This window comes from Pholcus phalangioides, unplaced genomic scaffold (genome assembly GCF_987345545.1).
Source record: "Pholcus phalangioides strain wild (caught in Gottingen) unplaced genomic scaffold, Ppha-v1.0 ptg000022l_1, whole genome shotgun sequence".
Classification (NCBI taxonomy): Eukaryota; Metazoa; Arthropoda; class Arachnida; order Araneae; family Pholcidae; genus Pholcus; species Pholcus phalangioides.
Genome location: NW_028301615.1, coordinates 7,128,349 through 7,151,213, shown reverse-complemented (window position 1 = coordinate 7,151,213; position 22,865 = coordinate 7,128,349). Strand labels below are relative to the sequence as shown.

The 22,865-nt window shown below is 37.0% G+C and overlaps 1 protein-coding gene across 6 annotated transcripts in view; it reads right to left on the bottom strand.

Annotated features, from left to right (window-relative positions):
* Positions 1-22,865, bottom strand: part of LOC149069409 (protein DOP1A) — a 727,510-nt gene that overhangs the window by 210,058 nt on the left and 494,587 nt on the right. For 5 of the 6 annotated variants that reach the window (XM_089250153.1, XM_089250154.1, XM_089250152.1 and 2 more), the window contains exons 21-22: positions 17,363-17,495; positions 4,268-4,377 (exon numbers count right to left, since the gene is read on the bottom strand). In XM_089250153.1, the coding sequence (XP_089106279.1) occupies positions 4,268-4,377; positions 17,363-17,495 (243 nt within the window). The remainder of the gene's footprint in view (positions 1-4,267; positions 4,378-17,362; positions 17,496-22,865) is intronic. The other variant, XR_016195089.1, reaches the window with a different exon arrangement.

Genomic DNA, 22,865 nt, shown 5'->3' with positions numbered 1-22,865 from the left:
TGGGGGGGGGGGATGTTGGGGAAAAATAGCATTGGATGCGGATAAACTGTTTTACCATGTGGAAATGTGGAATTTGTTTTTGTTGGCTGCAGTAGAGAGACAGACAGGGCATAACTTTTTAATTTGATTTTGGGCACAGGGTGTCCGTATAAAAATTAATGCGTTTTATTTTAGTAACTAACAATCCTTTGAAACATGAATGACGTATCTGAGTAATGCTTGCTATTTGGAGACTTTTTCTAATTAGAAGTATGCCTCTAGTGACAACGTTCACCAGTAAAATGCTGTGCATATCATTACCTGTGCCCCGTATATATTTTATGGTAAATGCGAAAAATTTGGTTATTATGCATAATTCCAGACCATTTTGACAAATTCGTTAAATTTTCTGAATTTATCACATTTACCGGTAATAAATATACAAATACCACTGTTCAAGACAAAGAGTCAAAAAGTCTGACTCTTTGTCTTGAACAGCGAGTAACTCCAGCTATAAGGATTATTATGTCTTTCCACTATTTGTCTCTGCTACTTAAGAAGGAACTTCATACAGTTCCGAAATGCATCTAGCTGTTGTTCTCTAATTTTTGGTATGCTCACATTGTTTTCCCTAGTATATTGTCTCACCCAAAAGGTAATTCCAACATTCTAACGACAGCTAACATTACAAGATTGATAATAATTTATATGTTTTTATCATTATATATAACATTATTTTCATTTAATTTAATTCCTCCTATCACGTACGGGAAAAACTGATACGTGGTTGAATTTGGGGATATTTCTGCATGTGTGTGTGATTTGTTCCATATTTATGTTACTTATCAACTACATTCAGGAATTATGCGTAATCACTGATAAAGTGATAAATGTAGGAAAATTAATCTACTTTATACCGACGTGATTGGTGATTATGCATAATAACTGGCGATTATGGGAAATCACCGATTTTTCATATTTACTGCAACATATACAAACGAGTTCATACCATTCGCACAAAATGAATTTTGATAGCTTTTCAATGAAGTATTTTCTCTAACATACAACTCTGTGAACTTTGGTATCTTTGCTCATGGCCATGTGCAAGATTACAAGAAAAATAAATCTGAGAACAAAGGATCCACCTATGGACCCTTTGTCACAGATGTTCAAATGATGAATTTTTTCGAAGAGTTATTTCTCAATCACAAACAAAAAACTCCTTTACAGTCACTCCTCTTTTACGGACAAGTTGTTTTGTTCCTCAGGGTGTCCGCAAGAGAGCGGATTCACACTGTATTCACATAAGCGGATGCAGACGCTTCGAACTGGGGGGGGGGGATTTTCCTCCTTCACTCTCCGCCTATGATAATGCAGATTTATTTTTGGGGAAACAAAGGGCAGTAGGGACAAAGGGGCAGGGAGGCTGGGGCCCGTGCACCGACCACCCCAAGCCCATTAAAAATTAGAAAATAGAAATTATACAGTGAAACTCCTCTAAGACGACAGGTTGACCGCTGATCGCATACAGAGGTGACCGCGAAAAATGGGTTATTTTTGTATTATGTCTATGGAGCATATTTTCCGTTCCGAGAAAAACTTGCCGCAAAGTTAAGTTGGCCAGAGAATAGGGTTGGCCGCCTATGAAAGTTTCACTAGATTTATGTAAAAAAATTTAAATATCAAAAGAAAATACTCTCTTATATGTTATATTTACCAATTTCTGTTAATATAAATGCTTTTTAAAGGGTAGTAACTCGGAATTTCACTGAAAGAAAATTTTTTGTGCCCCCCCCCCGAAAGTTAATCCTGCGTACGCCACTCGGTAGAGGCGACCAGTCCCCCTCTGTTTCCGCTCATGATTTTATTGCTCAATATTTTATTTATCACTCCGCTGAACCAGTGGAGTGATGTCGTTCTACGGACCATCGATTTCCAATGCTGACCAGTTTGCGACATAGGCAGGAAAACACGTCAAAACTAGCGTTTCTGTAAAAAATCGTATTTTTAAAAGCAAAAACATATAATCGTATTAATTTACTAAATACGACAAAATCGTAACGGTTGGCAGGTATGCTCAACCATTCGATGTTCCAATCCCATCCCCTGCTTTCACATTTCCTCTTACAAAGGGAGAGAGCGTTTTTTTTCCTTCTCTTTCCTTCCTCTTTATATTCGGGGGAAGCTTCATCTTATTTTTCTAGGCAATGCTATTCATCACCATGGGGAATGCCTATTCTAAGAAAGATCATCCCTTCAGAGAAAAAAAAAGGACCTTTTCAGGTGCGGCTGCAAAAAGTAAGGAGTTATAAGGGCCCTTCCAGAGGGAAATGAAAAGTTAAGGAATTTTTAAGGAGTTTGTAAGGATGTGCGAACCCTGATGTGGCCTGTCCTTCTCAAACCTAATTTTGAAAAAATGAACCAAGTCGCACATTCACAGATCACTCAAGTGCCCATCGCACAATTACAGACCATTTAAGCAATCTGTGGCACATTTAGAGATCCCCTTGAGTGACACGTGATAGTTTTAAAGCATTGGTGCGCGACTAGTGTGGTTCAACACTAGTCATCCGCGGCACATTCCCAGATTACTTAAGTGATCCACGGCATAATCACTTGCAAGATGCGCTGCACAGGTCCAGAGCACTTAAGCGGCCAGCGACACATTTCCATATCACTGGGATCCTCTAAATATTTAGAGATCACTAAAGTAGATGTGTAGGGGACTCAATAGGGAGAATGTTAGTTCAGGTCATCCCCGGTCATCAAAAGTCAGCAAATCGGAAATCCCCCTCAATGACGTAATACTTGAATAACCCCTAATAAAGATACCCGAAAGGTATTTTCTGAAGGTTAAAAAAAAAAGTGGTTTCCGTCTTTCCCCCCCCCCCGTTCCTCCTGTACGTGGATCGGGCTCTGTCACCTAACGCCGGGTTTTCCTAGAAGCAGGTTTTCTGTGCTGCACGTATTGTGAATTGCCCAACGCGACACGCCGTCCATTCACCAATAAGAAAAGCAGTACAACTGTTTTCCTACAGAGCGCAAACGGCTCACGACAGCACTTTATGTCGGGCGTGATTGCAGACTGCTTCTGGAGGACTTAAGCGTCGTGTGTGTCGCACATTTCAGTGATCTTCTTTTTACACTGCTGGCCACCGTAAATGCAACACCCTGAAGGAAGCATGCAAATAATATGAAATTTACAACATGCATTAGCGGAGGTGAGATATGCAAATGATTATCTACAAAATAAATATTGTTGCGATATCTCTTGTCTTTCTTGGTGTTGCAATTTGGGTGGCCAGCAGTGTATTTTCGTGTTGTTGTATTTCCCTTCCCTTCAAACTCGAGCATAAAGCCAATAGAATAGCTGATGTCAGGGTCATACTATATAGCCGTCCTGAGCTGATGCGTCACGCTTGGAAACACATGATTATGTAACACATTTCTGCCGACGCAAAATTATCCAGTTCGGTTCACGTGGAGCAAAAATCCTACTCCTAGTAAAACCCGGCTTCAGGGATGAACTCTCCTTACAGGATCCCACGAGAGAGAAACCTATAGTCTCTCATTGAATCACATGTGTGGATGGATAGAGCCTGCTCTTCCCTCCTTATTTACGGCATCCGATCTACGAAACAGATTCGCTTTCCCCACCGAACTTCAGTTTTTAACACTTTGACTATGCGCGTCGGTGAAAAGATACGCTTGTCTCTCGTCCAGGGACATAGCCAGAAATTTCGATCGGGGGGGGGGGGGGGAGAGGACCACTTTCATTTCGGGGAGGGACCAAAGTGACAGAACAATGGATTTGGCCATCTTTTTCCCTTTTTTCGGTCATTTTCTCACATTTCGGGGGGGGGGGGGGGGGAGCAGACCCCCCAAGTCCCCCCCTCGCTACGGCCTTGCTCTCGTCGTCCCCTCTCCAGTGGAACTGAAAATTTTTTTTCTTCTTTTTTAGTAGAGTTGTGATGCAAATAAAATACGTCAAAAAGGGAGGGAAAGCAGTGACATTTTGCAGTTTCTCAGAATTTTCATAGTGAGATTTCAGCTGTAAACAAAAGGGAGAGAGGGATAAAATAGGAATAGTAGGAGAGAATTGCAGTAAAAAAGGCCGATTGTGGTGAAAATAGGAAAATAGGAGGAAATTTCTAAAAATAGGAAAAATAGGAGCGCTGCATCCTTTGTACGCCTAAATGGACTAACAATCTGCATTTTTATTACCTTAGAATTTGTATTCAACAAATTTTTGAATCATGATATTAGAAAGAAAAAAATTAATACTCACTTTAGCTAAAACATTCAAGGCTTTAATACTACCCTCAGACTGATCATTTTTATCAATATCATTTGCCTCTCTTGTTTTAAATTTTTCCCTCGTGGCTCCAACAAAGTATTCTAAAACATTAAAAAAAAAAAAAAAAAAAGACTAATTTTCTTACTTTAAATTATATCCATACAGTCTTGATAACATCAGATGTGCAGAAGCGAGACAAACTCAGATTATTGAAAACAGATTATTTATCCAAGTGCTACCATTGCACATCGCATGCACCTTGTTTATATTCTACTCGGGAATTTTCAATGAATTTGTGCATGTGGAAAGTGTTTATATACTTTATATGTTAAGGTAAAAGTCTGAAATACGCTTGTAAATGTTTTCATTTTAGACATTTACCAAGTCAAAGTTTGTTTTAGATAAATCAGTTAACCATCATTAATTCATTTATTATAAATTCCCATATTTAATCAATCAATAAATATTTTAAATATTTTAACAAAAACTAACTTTTGCAATTTAATTATTTTTTGCTTAACTCAATGGATTACTTCGTATTTGAAAAAATTCTTTAAATGTTATTATTAATCATATCAGGGTTTAAGCTGGATAAAAAATTCCTTTCGCAAAAAAGAGCAAATGGGGGGAAAAGCTTTAGTAAAATGTTACAATGCTAAAGTAATGATTGTTGGTTGGATGTCTACTCGTTTCGTACCTCCCGTACGCATTTTTGCGAAAGTTGCTACTACTTCTTTCGCATTCTAAGATTTTCTTTCACACTTTGCAAAAAATGTGATCATAGCTTAAACCCTGAATCATATAATATGAAGACGTTTTCTCCAGTTAATTTCAGTATGCTTAATTAGGAAGCTATTTTGCAAAAACTATAATAAAAATTAGGTGAATAGAATGTATTTAATGAAGCATAAATAATGCAGATTAATTAGCCATGATTTGGGTATTACATACAGGGTGTAGTTATATAGGAGTACTGACAGGGTGACTATAACTAAGGTTCTGATTTCAAAACACTAAAAAAAAGAAAGATTGTCAGAATGACTTGAAAATTCATGAGAATGACATGAATTCACAAAAAATGAAGTAATTGAACAAATAACTACAACTTACTTAAGAAATGTTAAATATGTTGACCACTGTGTTCTGGCTACGAGATGAAAGCACAAAAAATCTTGTTCAACAACAGATCAGAGTATGCCATGGATGTGTTTGCAAGTCACCTTTATTAAACCAAACACGCCCACATGTTAATATTCCTGAGGAACTTCTAACACATAGGGGATGCGCTGGAGATTGCAATTCACTAAAGTTTGCAATCTGACAACTGTTCGTAACATTTTGAGGTGTGCCCCCCCCCCCCAGCCAGAAGTTGCAAGGGTTAAGTTGCATCCATTAAGTTATTGTCAAAATGCGTCTGCAGCTGCTTTGCTAGTATTGTGATGTGCATCTTCGTCCACACACTGATGCTGTGGAGGTGCTGAAATGATGTGGTTGCACAAAATAGATTATAGCGCTGGCCAAGTACAGCATCATCTACTTGAATATTTTGCACTACTTGCACTTTTTTTCTTTTGCCAAAGAAAGTTCCATTGCTTCAGGTGTATCCATGCAAATTTTCAAGTCATTCTGACTAGTAGTTGTATATATTGTATAGTTTTGGAATAAAAACTTTAATTATAATTGATAGTTATAATTAATAATATATAACACTTTGTATATAGCTGATTATTTTTCATAAATCTGTTACTACTATAAAGTAGAACCTTGATTAACTGGGCTTAACCATGAAAGTATTAAAAAAAAACTGTTGAATATTAAGGATGGATGATATACAGTGTGAGATGTGCTACTTCCTATGGGAAAGAAAATGAAAATGTATGTGAGGTAATGCAACAACTAGTACACTAGTCTTCCTCCTTTAAGGACAGCTGGTGTCTTTATTAGATTATAGGACCACCTGCCCCTAGCATGATGGTGTCACTGCTGTTGCTGCTTCTTTGCGAAGGGAAAAGGAAATCCTGTGAGATAATACACCACTACATTTAGATTTGTGATGATTCATGAATTTGCTTAAGGTAGAACATCAAAATATAGCCAATGGTTAGAAAATGCAGTAAGAATGAGAAATTTTGGCTTCTGTATATAACTTCAAATATCTAATATACTTCATATGAAAAATGTATATATGTATTCAAGCCACTTTTATGAGACTTTTTAAAAAAAACCACTTATAAAAAACCACTTATACCATCTTATGCCATCACAATGTACCCCAAGAATATAAAATGTGGTAAAAAATGAAAAATTTTGGCTAATAATAAACCAATATGATATTTTTCAAGGGAAAAAATTATATTTAGACCACTTTTATTTCATTTTTTTAAATAAAAGTGGCTTCTTGAAAAAAAAAACAACTTTTTTTTTTAAAAAAAACCACTTGGTTTAAACCAAACAATCCTGGTGCTAATTCCAATTTTTTAGTCCCCATGGTGACCTGGTGCTTGGGATTTGTCCAGTCTTGCTATAACAATACAATTTTTCATATATTGAAATATCATTCATTCAGTTATACATCAAGATGAGTATTCAATTAGTTTTTCCCCCAGAAAATAAGCTTTAATGAATTCAGATATTCTCTCACTATAGAGCAGTGATTCCCAACGTGGGAGTTGATGCCCCCTGGGGGGGGTGATGATGGATGATCTTCCAGGGGGGGGGGGGGCAGTAGAAGCTACGTTGGGGACATTGGGAGAAAAAAATTTCTGTAGAAAACGGCGATGGGACAAAACAGGTTGGGAAACTATGCTATAGTGTGTCATTCTTTCCTCGAAAATCAATAGCACTGTGAAAGGCTCTTGAATTGAAGCTCTTCCCCACAGAGTTTTTATCTTGACCAGAGTAATGCACTCACACTCCCGGGGCATTCTTAAGAGCATCGTGGGTCCAGGGCCAAAAGATTTTTCTGAGATCCTAACTCGAAAATTCTCGAAAAATTCAACTACCTCTCATTTTTTTGAGGCCACCGGGTAGGCCCATGCGTTAAGATAGCAATGCCCACCCCAACCCACAGAAATGCCATGTTCAACCCACAACAGGGTTCATCTATTTCTCCAGATGGCCGTTTACTGTCTCTCAGGGTAAAATAAGCTGGAGGGAGGATCCAGTGACTAAGGTTGCTTTGCATTTTTTCTCCTTTTATGTGACAGTTGTATCTTTCTTGGCACAGGAGATAATTATGCTGAAAAAAAGTCCTCTGGTCTTTTCAATCATCAATACAATATATTTGGTTTGCTGCAGATAAAACTTCATAAGAATCATTAGCAATAACCATGAGCAGTGCATGAAGACGCGAGACTAATGAAAAAATTGTTTTTAGATGGCTCTGAAAGAAATGTCACAGACACAAATTCTCAAATTTTCTGCAAGGATAGGCATTCCTCATACGTCATGGAACTCTTCAACTGTTATGTGAAAAAATCCTGAATGATGAATGGATGACAACAGACAGTGAGCAGTGACAACAGAGTATCGAGGACTATCTTAAGAGCATGGTGGGCCCTATGGCGGGACAAGTAATTTTTCTGAGCCCTACCAAGCAAATTCATGAAAATTTCCACCAGTTGTCCTTTTTGTGAGGACCACTTTTTCCTTGAGGTGCCTGGGCCTTAAGACGGAACTGCCTGGAGAGTCACAAAGAACAATTTATGTTATGAAGAAAACTTTCAAATATGGCCAGTCAGGCCTAAGGAAAGAAAAAAAAAAGACCTTTCACAATCGATAAGTTAAATCATTACAATTATTTTACTCCCTCATGCATCGAGAGAAAAATAATTACTTCCATAAGAATGAAACTTGTACATTGAATTAACACCTGAAGTAAATACTGATGAGGAAATATTCCCAAAAAACTTATATCATTCCCATTATACGACTAAAAGATTTGGGTTTTTGCATAAGGAGAGAACAAAAAAAATCCTCTTTCCTAGGATTTTCTCTCATTGAAAAAAAAAAGTCCAAATCCTTACATGAATTTGCGAGAACCATGGTTAATATATTTTAATTATATGTTGTGTTTTTTTGTATTATTGTGTACAGTAGAACCTCTTCCTAACGCACAACCATGGGACCATAAATTTTGTCCGTTAACCATACAGTGAGTGTCCACCGTTGGGGGAGGTATGATATACAGTTGAACCTTGCTTATACAACGTTCAAATTTATACAACGTTTCCTTCGGTCACTATCAGTTCCTATGCATTCTAATGTTAAAAATGTATGTTACTGCAAAAGTGATACACAATTGGTTATGCATAATCACGAATTGTCTTGATAAGGAAAGTTTGATTAAATTTCACTACATTTTTAAAGGCGATTATGCATAATTATAGTAATTACTATAAATATTGAAAAATTTATAACAGTTTTTTTACTTCATTAAACCAATTAATTATTTTTACCCGTACATGCTACATGCACTACACATATTTTGCAATAAGTATTGAATAAAATTTAAATAAGCCTAGAGAGATAAGAACCATTATCAGTCTTATAATGTTGGTTTTCTTGAAAAGTATCAACATGTGCAAACAATACCAACATTAAAATTTGGAATCAGCATCCTGGACGATAGTTATGTTTAGTTAATTATTCAATTAATTATGATTATAATATTTATCTATACAAGATTATGCATAATCACCGTAGTACACGATATAATAAATATATCAATATACAATAAATTCTCGATTTATGAACAAAAATAAATAAATTAGAGTTAATTAAGAAAAAATTTGAGTTGCCTGATGCTCACTATCGAGAATAACCGCTAACAGGGAGCAAAATACATTAAAGCCTATTTCTCTAGACCGGAAATCAGAAAAGTGTCCACTAAGGGAGGTTCTATTGTATGTTATGAAAATTATGTAAATAGTCCTTATTTATCATTTATTACGACATTTTCCCCCTTGTAAATAGCCATTTTTGCATTCCTCTGTAAATTTTACCAAATTGACGATAAACCTAACATGTTTAGCAACAGCACTGATACATTGTCATTGTCATGAAGTCAAAAGATCCTCCAACAAGCTTCTAAACTTTTCTCTGCCTACACAAAAGCGCCACCACAAGAGAACTAGAAGTTTTATTGAGCTTTTCCTTGAAGACAAGATCTGTTGTTTGTTAGCGAAGTCTTTCTCAGTTTTTAGAATCTCTGCTTGCAAATAAATGTGGGTAAATAGCTGTCCTGTGAGAAAAATCTGTGTTGTCCTTCAAACTGCTTCATGCTTTACTCTCTCGAGTGCTTATGGAAAAACATATAAATTGTAACAAAGCAAATAAGACGAATAAATTCATCAAGTTTTAAACACTACTAGCATTACAGGTAAACTGAAAGCTCTCTTGGTTTAATAGGAATACATGGTTAAAACAGGAGCATGCACAGATCAGTTAAAGAATAGTTTAGAATTTTCTAGAACCAACACTGGAAATGAGAACTGGTTCAACAGTTTAATGAAAAATGTCTATTCATCTGAAATAAGACTAGGGTCAAACTTACAATCTTTTGACTACCAACATAATGTCCTAGCCAACTGAGTAAACTTTGTAAAAAGTTGTCAACTGTGTAATGACTCATGTAAATTTTCTAGCTGGCATTGCCTTCCCCCCTTTCCCCATTGAACAAAGCAGCATCTGTTTTTAATGTGTTTCCTCAAAATGTCTGCTTGTAAATATGTATAAATAACTGTTCTCTGAAATAAACCGGTGTCATACTTTGAATTTTACTTTATGCTTTGCCATCTAGTGCTAGTGAGAGATGTTATCAGGAACAATTTGGTGTCAGAAGTGAGATAATTCAAAGACTTGAATGGCAAAAATGAGGTGTGATAACAACTGAACTAGCTGTTGTCTGTAATGGAACAGATGAAATCAAGCATAGTGGACAAGATGAACAAATCTTTCCACCGCCAATACCTCCATCGCTGCAGCGAATAAAAATATAGAAATCAGGAGCTCAGCTGTCAAAAATTTCATTGCTGCCATCAAGGATGATGTCACTGAAGTCAAAGATGATGTTGCCACTGTTAAGAAAGACATTACCTCTGCCTTTGCTGGTGTGGAAAAAAAACATCGCAGCAGTTGAAATTAGGGAATGGAATGGTCAATGCCATGAAAATATAACTTACCCCCAGGAAATGAAAGCTGTCTTGGAACAAGTCTAATGGCGGTCTCAATGAGGACACAAAAGCTGGAAAAGAAAATTCAAGAGCCTATGTTTACTGCAGATGATCAGCAGGTCTTGACAGCCATAGCAGATGTCAATCGGCTGAACATCAAGCCCTCGACATACGATGGAAGGACATAGTGAATGATCTACACGACTCAGTATGAGTTGATCACCTCTGCAAACAGATGGGACTGTGTTCTCAAGGCCTTCCACTTAGCCGCTACACTGCGAGGATGAGCTGTCGAAGTGCCAGACACTGGATGCCGAAGACCGATCCAGCTATTAAGCTCTGACGAATATGCTTGAGCTGAGAACTTTCACCAGCTGAAACTGAAGACCAGGAAGCAGAAAGCTGCGGAAATATTGCAAGAACTTGCCACGAACACTGAGAAGCTCTCGCAGTTGGTGTACCGAGATTGCCTGCCAGACATCAGGAATGAATTGAATGATCTTGCAAATGCTTCGTCAATTTTATCAAGGATCCAGACATCCAGCAGGTGCTGCGTCTGGGGGAATACAAGGATGTGAGAGGTGCTCTTGTCTATGCTATGAATTTTGAGGCAGCCAGACAGGCCTCGAATACAGAATGACAAGCCATCCGTAATGATGCCATGGACGCGATTTAATGATCGTTATTCGGCAACATTGCCGATTTAAAGCTCGTTATTCGGCAAAGTTTCTAAACTAATATTTGTAATTCGGCGGACATGCGCTTTTTACGCCCGGAATGAAAATGTTTTGCACGATGGGGGATCCTTTGATGAATTGATTACGAACTAATAGTTTGTGTAGTGCAGTGATGAACTTGCTCTGGATATCTGAACTTGATCAGACTGATTTGAATGTGTGACTAAAATCGATAACCGATGGAGACTTCATGTTGGTGAGATAGTTCATTGTTATTTTTTGTAGAGCTGTTTTGTGATTCACAGTTTATGATCATTGAGTTTCATGTTTGAAATGTTAACAAAAAAAGGAAGGGAAATTTAATTGTTAAAAATATTTTTTCTTCTGGCTGAAAATATTGTTTTGTTTTCAATTTGTTGTCTGTGGATCATAAAAAGAATTCGGGAATGTAATTTATTGATAGGTTGCACAGGCAATCGGAGCTCTGTGCTGTATAGAAATTGCGCTGGTGTGGCTTTGAGATCTTCTTTGTAGCAGGATCATAGCCCTAACAGGACTGTTGGAAGTGTGTTCACACAGTTCATGTTCAGTTTAGCTATAAGAGCTGCTTTTAGTATTGTCAATGAACTCGATTGAACTCGATATTGGCGATTTAATGATCGTTATTCGGCAACATTGCCGATTTAAAGCTCGTTATTCGGCAAAGTTTCTAAACTAATATTCGTAATTCGGCGGACATGTGCTTTTTACGCCCGGAATGAAAATGTTTTGCACGATGGGGGATCCTTTGATGAATTGATTACGAACTAATAGTTTGTGTAGTGCAGTGATGAACTTGCTCTGGATATCTGAACTTGATCAGACTGATTTGAATGTGTGACTAAAATCGATAACCGATGGAGACTTCATGTTGGTGAGATAGTTCATTGTTATTTTTTGTAGAGCTGTTTTGTGATTCACAGTTTATGATCATTGAGTTTCATGTTTGAAATGTTAACAAAAAAAGGAAGGGAAATTTAATTGTTAAAAATATTTTTTCTTCTGGCTGAAAATATTGTTTTGTTTTCAATTTGTTGTCTGTGGATCATAAAAAGAATTCGGGAATGTAATTTATTGATAGGTTGCACAGGCAATCGGAGCTCTGTGCTGTATAGAAATTGCGCTGGTGTGGCTTTGAGATCTTCTTTGTAGCAGGATCATAGCCCTAACAGGACTGTTGGAAGTGTGTTCACACAGTTCATGTTCAGTTTAGCTATAAGAGCTGCTTTTAGTATTGTCAATGAACTCGATCATCCCATTAGCTTGAGGATGATAAGGTGCCTTCCTGATGTGCTGAATGCCAAGGAGTTTAGTGAGATTGGGAAAGATGAAGCTTTCAAATTGTCGACCTTGGTCTGTTATTTTCTCTGGGTTCAGAAACAACTGATCCAACCAGAAAAGAATGTTGAAGCAACAGTGGCTGGCGATGTCATGTCTGGCATCGGTAAGACTTTCATCCAACGGCTAAATTGATCGATGCAGGTGAGGCAATATGTATAACTTCGGGATGAGGAAAGGGGACTGATGATATCGATGTGGGCGTGCTTGAAGTGAGCATCTGGCATTTCTATTTATCCTGGAGCGTAAACAATATGTTTGTGCACCTTTGACTTTTGGCAAGACCCACAACATCGGGTCCAGGTGGTGCAGTCTTTTTGAATTGAAGGCCATACAAAGCAATTGCAGACAAGACGTGTTTCAGCTTTGATGCCTGGATGACATAGATTGGAAAGAACATTGAAAACGTGTCTTCAAAGAATGCTCAGTATACATTGGCGTACTTAATTGGAAGATGTGTCATACCAGAGTGGTTTAATTACACCAACTAAATTGCAGTTGTTCAGTTTTAATGAGGAATGCTTGAGTTTGCTGTTGGTCTCTTGAGCTTCTGCAATCCTGGAATAGTCTATTGATGGAGGGCATGCAATGGCTTGTATTCTAGAAAGAGCATCATAGACTTGGTTCTGTATGCCTGATACATGTAATATGTTGTCTGATATGTTCACAACATGGTTTGGTGTTCTGCAAAGATTTATTGAACATGCTTTGATAAATTGCATCACCATCAAAAAATTTGATTGAGAGAGCACTTCTGACTACTTTTAGTTGACATTGTGCAGTGAGTTTCGTTCTCATGTTGAGGAGACATCGCCATCGAAGAAAGTTGTACAACGAATTGGCTCCAAGGATAGGTTTCGGTACAGTGGCCAAGAGGAAAGTCACCAGAAGCCTCTACTGAGTTGAAAATCTAAAGTGACTGTCTGCTCACCATAGACATTTATTGGAGACGAATTTGCAGCAGAAAGCTAGAGAAACAGTTGGCATTTGTCAGTGTTGCCTGCAGGGAGTAGCGAAACATCTGATCCAGTGTCCACATGGAATGAAATGCTCAGGGGTGGGAAGTGACTAAGTCCATTTCGGAGCAGCAAAATTCAGGATTCTGAGCAGTTTTGGAGCAGCAAATTCAGGATTTGGAGCAGCAAATTCGGGATTTGTAGCAGCAAAATATGGGATTCGGAGCAGATATTTATAAATAGGAACAGTGAAATTAACAAGAATATTTTCGTTAACCCTCAACCCTTTTCAAAATAAAACTGCACTGTCTTTTGTTATCAAACATCTTTTCGTCAGCTTGATTTTTGTGTTTTAGGCTTTTGATACCTTGTTTGAAAGAGCGGCTATTATAAAATTTTTTGCACCCGTCTATGTAAGATGATTTTTGGTTACTGTGGGCACTATTTGCTGCCTTGAACAGCAGCACTTCAAATGAGCTAAAAAAATTTTATAATTTTTCAATTTTTTTATACTTGGAAAGAAATTGTTGCAAAATGGGAGAGAATTTCGGAACAAACAACTCGATGTTTGGCGATTCAGCACTCATTATCTGGCGAGATTGGCGATCTGACACTCGCTATTTGGCGAGATTGACGATTTAACGCTCGTTATTTGGCGATATTGACGATTTAACGCTCGTTATTCGGCGACATTAGCGATTTAACGCTCGTTATTCGGCAAAATTAGCGATTTAACGCTCGTTATTAGGCAAAGTTTCTACACTAACATTCGTAATTCGGCGGACATGCGCCTTTTACTCCCAGAATGAAAATTTTTTTCACGAAAAATCGAGATTTAACACAATGACAATCGACTACAGTAATTTCTGCTGCTTCCAGTGACGACTTTTTTTTTTAAACGGAAACACTCGAATTTGCACTTTAAAGCTGAAAGGCATTGCAAACCATCTTCAGTTAAACGATCACGGACAATATCAGGATTTTGCGATAGAAAGCCCGATCAGGGGCCGATAGTCTAAGGCGATAGTTTAAGTATAGTGGAATAAAACACGCTCTTTCTTGTAAAGAAACGTTTCGTGGCTAGCAGGAACAAAAATTTTTTGGCGCCCTTTCCGAAATTCCAGGCATAATGAGGCGAAATTCGCTATTTGGGGCAGAAAATGCAAAAATACGCTATTTGGGGCAGAAAATGCAAAAATACGCTATTGGAGCAGGATGGCGCAAGATATTAGTTTAGGCACAGTGCGGTACAATTGCCGCAGAGTTCCCACCCCTGCAAATTTGATTTTTTCATTAGTGTACAATTTTTCATACGGTATCAACCATATGGTGGAAAATAATTGAAGATCATATTGGAAATGAAAGTATATAGCAAAATTCCTCTTTCACGCTCCTCTTTTTTGGAATCAGATGTTAGGCCTATAAAATTTCCATAAACTAAGCCCAGGGCATTCTTAACCTTAGACTTATGCAGGTATGGGTCCTGTACACTCCAAATGACTATTAAAAAATAAAATGTTTTTGTAAAAATAAATGAAAATGTATCAAAAGAAAATACTTTTGTATCGAATCAATACCTATTGGTTTAAAATGTCTTTATTAAGGTTAGTAAAAACTCTTTCTTTAAAGATTTCTCGTGTCCCTCAAAGGGTCGGGTCAATCCTGTGTATGCTTTCAGGGGTATACTAGACCCCCATCCAGCCTTCACACCTGCCTTCCAGTTTGCACACATACTCTTGAAAATTATAACCAAAGGTAAATGCCACAAAGCCCAATTTTTTCAGTGTGCACTGGTTAAGTCCTAGCCTAACGCCTGCACAAGTCTTGTCCCATACCATGAATTCGCTACGATTCTATACGCAAGGTGAATTGTAATTGTAAATTCTTTTCCAATGGCAGCAGCAAAGAAAATAATAATTAGTGCAGACGTACCAACTTTTGGAATCCAGTAATCTGGAGATTCTCGCGAAGGGGCTATATACCCCCCCCCCTCTGCATACACATAATCAAACACTCATACTCATACACATGATCAAAAGAAATAATTCACTTTAAAAAATTATTATTTTTTATCAATTTAAAAAGTTCCATTCCCCCCCCTCCCCCTTAAGGCAGGTTCTACATTGCCCCTGAGCAGAATGTAATTCCATGTCAGTCTTTTCATGCAGAATCACATCTACATACTGTTCATAAAATATAAGTGTTTCCTTTAGTAGATGCTATCAGTGATTGATAATCTTGGGCATATGAACTCTTAAAAGTTTAATATAGCCTAAAGTTGTATATTTTCTTTCTGAATTCATATTTAATCAGAGGGAACAAAAAATTTCAAAAATACAAAGCTACTGACGGAAAAACTTATGTTTAAAACTTTTATGAAAAAACTTGTGTTTACCGCACAGCTGTTAATGAAATACAATAACGATTATATAGGAATTTCGGCAAACAAGGGCCTTCCCTCTGATAAATGATTGCCTATAAATGCTACATAAACAGTCACGTCTTTGCCAGTTGCTTAAATGTAGTCACCAAGACTTTTTTTTACAGCTGCTCGATGGAAATGACCACGACTGTCCTCTATGGGTGTTTTCCTTAACAACGACGGCAGTAATTGACATCACGAAAACGTGAAAGCTCGCATAAAATCTAATTTGTGGCTAAAATCCGGAGAGCAAAAGAAAGAATGAAAAATCCGGAGTCTCCCGCTTAAAAATTAATCAATTTATTTCATCACAGATGATATTTTTTGGGAATATAAAATATTGCATTTTTTAGAGATCTGTCTAGCACTATTGGAGTAGTTTCACTATAAAAAAAAAAACTTACTGCAGTCAAAATTACCTTATCTTAAAATTTTTTGGAAAAATTAAAAGAAAATTAAGATAAAGAAACCTTGAAACCAAGCCTTTCTGTAGCAGTAATGTTCAGCAATTGTGAAAATTGTGTTTCCTTCATATACTGTGACAAAATTAAAAAGGGACAAATCATAACAATATCAATAACGAAATCTCGTTATAAAGGAATTCCAGGTTTATGTATTGTTTCTACACTATCTACCAATAAGTATTTGGACACCTGTGATAGAAAAGAAAAACTAACTTTATTCAAAATCAATAGTTGGTAGAGCCTCCACGAGAGGCAATTACAGCGTGAACCCTCCGGGGCATATTTTCCACAAGTCCTTGTGTGATGGCTAGTGGTATTTTTTTCCACTCGGCTTGGAGAAGACATGTCAGTTCCTTCACCGATTTCGAACAGGTAGGGCACCCCTTAATTTGGCAATCCAACTCGTCCCAGAGGTTCTCGATAGGGTTCAGGTCTGGGCTCTGGGCAGGCCAGTCCAATCCCATGAACCCCATTGGCACCATACCAAGCCTTGGTTAACCTCGCAGTATGACAGCTGGCTTCCGAATTTCTCTGGACAGCAACCGTCGGTCTCTATCTCCCAGTTTCGTTGGTCTGCCGACTTGGGGCAAATTCCGACAATCACAGCTCACCTTCCACTTCTTAATCACATAGGCCACTGTCGATTTTGGGTACTTCAGTTCGCTAGATATGTCCCTTAAGGATCGGTCATTTTTGTGACACCCGATAATTATACCTTTCTCGAAATCAGAGAGCTCCGAACTGCGCGGCATCTTGCATGCGACTAATGCCGATGTTGTTTCCTACACGATATATACCGGCAGAGGGCGTGACGTATCTCAGGACCGCAGATATCGACATTTGCATAGGTGTCCAAATACTTATTGGTAGATAGTGTATGTAAACATACTTATTTGGTGGATTGGAAAAATGCTCATTAAAACAAGATTTTCGCTACAACAGTATTCGTTAAAATGGGATTTGAATAATATTAATAACTTGATAATTTAATTAATTAATAATAGTATAAAATTTTACCATTTTCATTATCATTTCTCACAGCCAGGTCAGAGAGGTGTACGGGACGTAGGCTTTTCCATAGCCATGTAGTCTGTTCCAAACTTGCACTAGCTACAACATTACAGGCATCAATTAGCTTGTGAGCAATATCCTACATCAAAAATAATACAGAACTAAATCATAAATTGGTTCATTCGAAAAAACAGATCATAAGGGATACACTTGGAAACATATAAAGATTATGCTACAGTAGAACTTTGATTAATAACAGACTCGGGTTACGAATGTTTGGGTATATGAGCAATGATTTGCCTTTATAACATATGCATTCTTAACCCATTGTTCAAAGACCAGATGTGACCCTGGAGCAGTGATAACCTTGTGGAGCGGAATTTCCCTCAAAAATTTTCTATTTGACTAAATTTCTCCCACACATTCAGTAAAATGTGCTGCCACCTACCAGGAAAAATATATAAAAATTATAATAAAAATATAATGAAAAATTATAATAAAAATATAATGAAAAATTATAATAAAAATATAATGAAAAATTATAATAAAAATATAATGAAAAATTATAATGAAAAATTATAATAAAAATATAATGAAAAATTATAATGAAAATATAAATAATTTCAAAAAATTATTTTGTTTGACGAACTCTCAAAATCTCCCACAAATGCTAAGAAATTTCCCATTTAGACAAATTTTGGCCAATTTTTCCCACGAATATGGGAAATTTCCCACAAGTCACCATCACTGCCCCGGACACATTCGGCGCCAAATGTGTCAGATAACCCCACCAAAAGTCGCCAAGGCCGTTAGACACATAATGGGCGGCGAAAAAAAAAAATCGCCAGCATAGAAAATAATAAAAACAATATGAAAAATATGAAATGAAAAATAAGATATGATTTCTGGGTTAATGAATATATGATACTAGCTATAATACCCGGCGCTGCCCAGGTTTTCTTCAATAAGGCTTTTTTGTTGAAATCAATGTTATTGCATGAATGTCCAACTCAAAAGTAGGTCTGGCTAATTACTGCATATTTAATCTCCTGGGCCTCGTATATCTATCTCTAAGCGAACTCAATATTTCAAAAATCGAGAATTTAATACAATTTTTAAAATTATTGATGGGGCGGAAAATCCCACTAATTTCCGCATTTCTACAGTAAAAACGACAATTTTAGCACTGATTTCTATGAGGATCACCCTTTTCCTGACTCTCAAAGCGATGCTGATGATGATTATGACGTCTATTCAAAAAGCCTCATTACTGAGAGTATATTGAAAATGTGGCAAACCATTATAAAGGCATAAACTATTATACATATACTAACAGGATTAAAGAAGTGACAAACCGTTGTAAAGGCATATACACGTCTGAAACGCATTGCTGGGGAATCATGGTAACCAAAGTAAACGTTCGGAAAGTAATCGTTGAGGCACAAAAACCATTGTTGCTGGACAGTTTTTTGCCCATTTGGGGCATTTGCCCTGGGCTGACGAAATTTTAAAGTAGCCTATCGTTCAAGCCAGGTCCCATTTGATATATATGCAAAATTTGGCCACGATCGATCTAAAATTGTAGATTTGTATAGAGAACATACACACACACACACACAGAAAATCAATTTTATATATATAGATGAGGCTGTGGGACGCTTTTAAATAAATAACGGTCGGAATATATAAATATATTCTATGTATTATTAAATAACTAGGAACCCAGGTTCTTTTAAATAAAATAAATAAGAAAAGTAAATGTGAACAGGATGAGGCATCCTGTATGTAGAAAAGAATAAATATTGGAAAATATTAAAAGGTACAACCTGAGGGAAGATATATCCAATACTTAATCCGACACACACAATACATTATATACATGGAAGGAAGAGAAAATGAATGATTTCTCAAATCATTCAAAACGTAGCAGCTATAAGGTGGTGTCATTTGGCAGAAAAAAAGAGAGAACGAAGACACATTTGAAATTGGCAGTTGGAAGTTTTAAACAATAGAAAACAACCACCAGCGCCATCTCACTGTATTTTTTTAACAAAGAACATTCTAGAACAACAACTTGTTGTCCACAATGCTATTGCCACAGCAGACAATGGCCACAGTGTGCCAGCGCTGGCGACTTATTGTTGGAAAAAAGTTGCCAAGTTGACATGCCCCTTATACCGAAGCTGTTACGTGCAATCTAACCCATAGGATCCTATGTTATACCTGTAGCTTCTACCGCCCCCAAGGGGGCGTTAGCGCGAATGTTGGAAATCACTGATGTAGGCTATATTTCCATAATCGGGTCCCCCGCCAACTTGGTGAATTCTCTGTAACAAGTTTGGCGAGTTTCATAATACCCATAATTCATCAAGAATTATAACTATGGACATTATAACTCTAATAAGACATGCATCCATGATATTCACTAAATACTTAGTTTTTGATGACGCCAAACACTGAAACTAACTTTAATTATGACATATAATTACCTTTCATCAATTTCATGATAATCATTTATTGAACAGATAAATTTGAATTAAAGGTAATAGCAGCGATTTAACCTGGCTATGTATTCTTCCACCGGTTACAGATACAGATAGATTAACGTCCTCTATGCCAGCCTAGGGCTCTAGGAGATCTTCCTCCGGGACGCCGTGTTTGTTTTTTTGACGTCTGGAATTTGGATGCCCTTGACCACCCATGCGGCTTTAATGAATCAAATACTTGAATTTCGCTGTATTTGATGGTATTTATAACCACGACAGCGATTGGCCAGACTGTGACGTCACTTGATTAATATGAATAACATCAATTAATTACATATTAAAATCAATTATTTAATGAAATAAATATTCTAAAAAAAAAAACAATGATTTTTACAATTATTTTCTGTTCATCGGGTATTATCTTCATTGAATTACAGATCTCTTGATGCGGTTGGAACACAGTCAATATTTACCCAGGGCGACCAAGCGCAGCGAGGGAGCTGTGCCCAGCCACCCCCCAGCCAGGAGGGCTGGTCATAATCGTGAGCGCGCTTAGTTACTTGTTGGTCGATTTACTTGCTACAGGGGTTTTCTACAGGTATCAGTCATTTTATGATCACTCCCAGCAAGAAAATCGACCAACAAGTAACACGGCGGAATTTGCTTCCTGCTCGCTCCCTCGGTCACCCTGGGTAATTATTGACTTTGTTCCAACCGCACCAAGAGATCTGTAATAAAATATGGATAAAACCCCAACAAATGGGGAACAGGAAGTCCAATAAACCTGTTCTATTAATTAGAATTATTATTACTATAACAATTCTAATTACTAAGTGTAATAAGTTGAAAATTAAAACTACTTGAACGGCCACTTACAGTATGAAAATTTAAAATTAACTCATGTGTGGAATTTTCTCTTGATTCAAACTCGAATCATAAATATGGTTCAGTTTTCCCTATCCGTGATGAAATTCTCTACAAAATAAACACAAAAACTTTCCAATAGCTCAAAAAAAGTAATTTCAAAAAACCGACAGGACCCTCCCTTACAGGCGTGAATGTGATGTTTTGATGTGACCATCAAAATGTTTGTGTTCATTCCATAAACATACAACCAGACAAAAAAAAAAAACAATGATGCTGAAATACCTCCTTTTTGTTTATCTTAGTTTACTTATCGAAAATTAAAAGTCATTAAAAGAAAACAAACTAAATATCGCTGCAGTTTGGTTTGCCCAACCACTCAACAAAATTTGAAAAATGAAATTTTACTCACAATCTCCCATATTCAGGTCACTTCATTCTTGACAACCGGATTTCGATGAACAGTTCCCTTTAACTTCAACACTCAGTACGGACAGTAAGTCATCCTTTGACGGGCGAATCTGCTTGGCCACAGAAAAGTTCTGTTTTTCTACCACTCGAGGTAGTATAGTTTTGGCATGACTGTTAGTTGCTCTAGGGTCCCTCGCATTTAGTACGAAGATGTAACAGTCGGTGAACCTTCTTCCCCTGGATCAGTTGAGAGCAACTGATATGATGAAATGACTCTGCATAATGGCTCGGTTTGTAGTTATATCTATATTTTGTTTTTCTACTTACATCTTCAAGAGATCCTTCAAGTTTCCGGGGATCTTCAATTTTCTGGGGGGGGGGGGGGAATTCTTCAACGGAGATACCGCACTTTCTTATTCAACTGGTCCTGATGAACTGCACGCCTCCAACGTTTTCTGGTGCTAATATGAAAATAGAGTGATGGGCGGGGCTTGAGAAAGCGCACCCTCTAATTCGTCACGCAAACTGCGTCATCCAAACTCTTATCCAATTGTATCACAGCCAAAAGAGAAAAAACCACGGGGTCGATTTGAATAAAACGAAAGGACTAAAACAAAGATTTTAACGATAACAATAATTTTCAATGTAAGATTTCCGGATTAAATGCACAAATATTCATCAAAATCAAAAAACATTAACATAATTGTGTGGGGAAAAAAATTAGCTTTCCAACGATATGCGACATCATATATAAATATTCTTGTTTCGCGACATGCCGAAAAATTTAAATCCAGGCAAAGGAAATTCTTAGAAAAATTCAAATTCAACACTTTTTCGATGACAGAGACTAATTTCAATCATATAACATTATCTCAAAGTTTCTCTCCCACACAATATTTTACAACAAAAGTTTTTTTCCTTTTTTATTTAAGCATCGGAAACATTGGAGAGAAAAGGGAAAAAAAATAATAAATTTTAAAATTTAAATACTCACACGGTATCAAAATTAATTAACTCTTGATTAACAAAAATGTTTGTTTCCCTTATTATTAAAAAAAAAAAAACAGACTCAGAATACCCTGAAGGCGAAAAATCGGCTTTTCAAGAATAAAAAAAATTATTCAACGGATTACAAGAGAACAGTGAGAGAGAAAGAGAAGAAACAAAAGAAAGGGAATCTTATCTTCCCTTTACACTTACCCAACGCGTTCCTGTGGGAAGAAGAAAACTGACTCATCAATATGGCGATGATATCTCCGATTATCTGTGAATCATTAGGTGTCTCTCTCTCTCACAAAAGAAAGAATATATTATTCAAAAGAACATGCATTTTCTCGCTCAATTAAACTCGGAATTTCCCAAAATTCTACAGGAAGAATCAGAAAAATTCAAGGAATTTGTTGCTGAGCTCAAAAGATTGAGATGTCAAATCAAAGCATTTAATATTTAGGATTTTACGACAAACACATACAGTGTGATACATAAAGAGCGTGTGTCCACTCTACACAAAGGATCGGTGGTTCAGATCTTGGACATTATATGAATATCGGACGGAATGGTAACACAAGAGAAAAAAAAAAATATGAACAACCACAAGATTCATTTTAGCCTCCCACAATAAAATAAAGACAGAAGCTCAAATATTATTCACACGACAAACACAATCATCAATAAATTTAGCAAATTACACTTATTTGGCATGACTTTTCTAAGTTAAAAATATGCCAGGCTTAGTTGTCAAAGAGGGG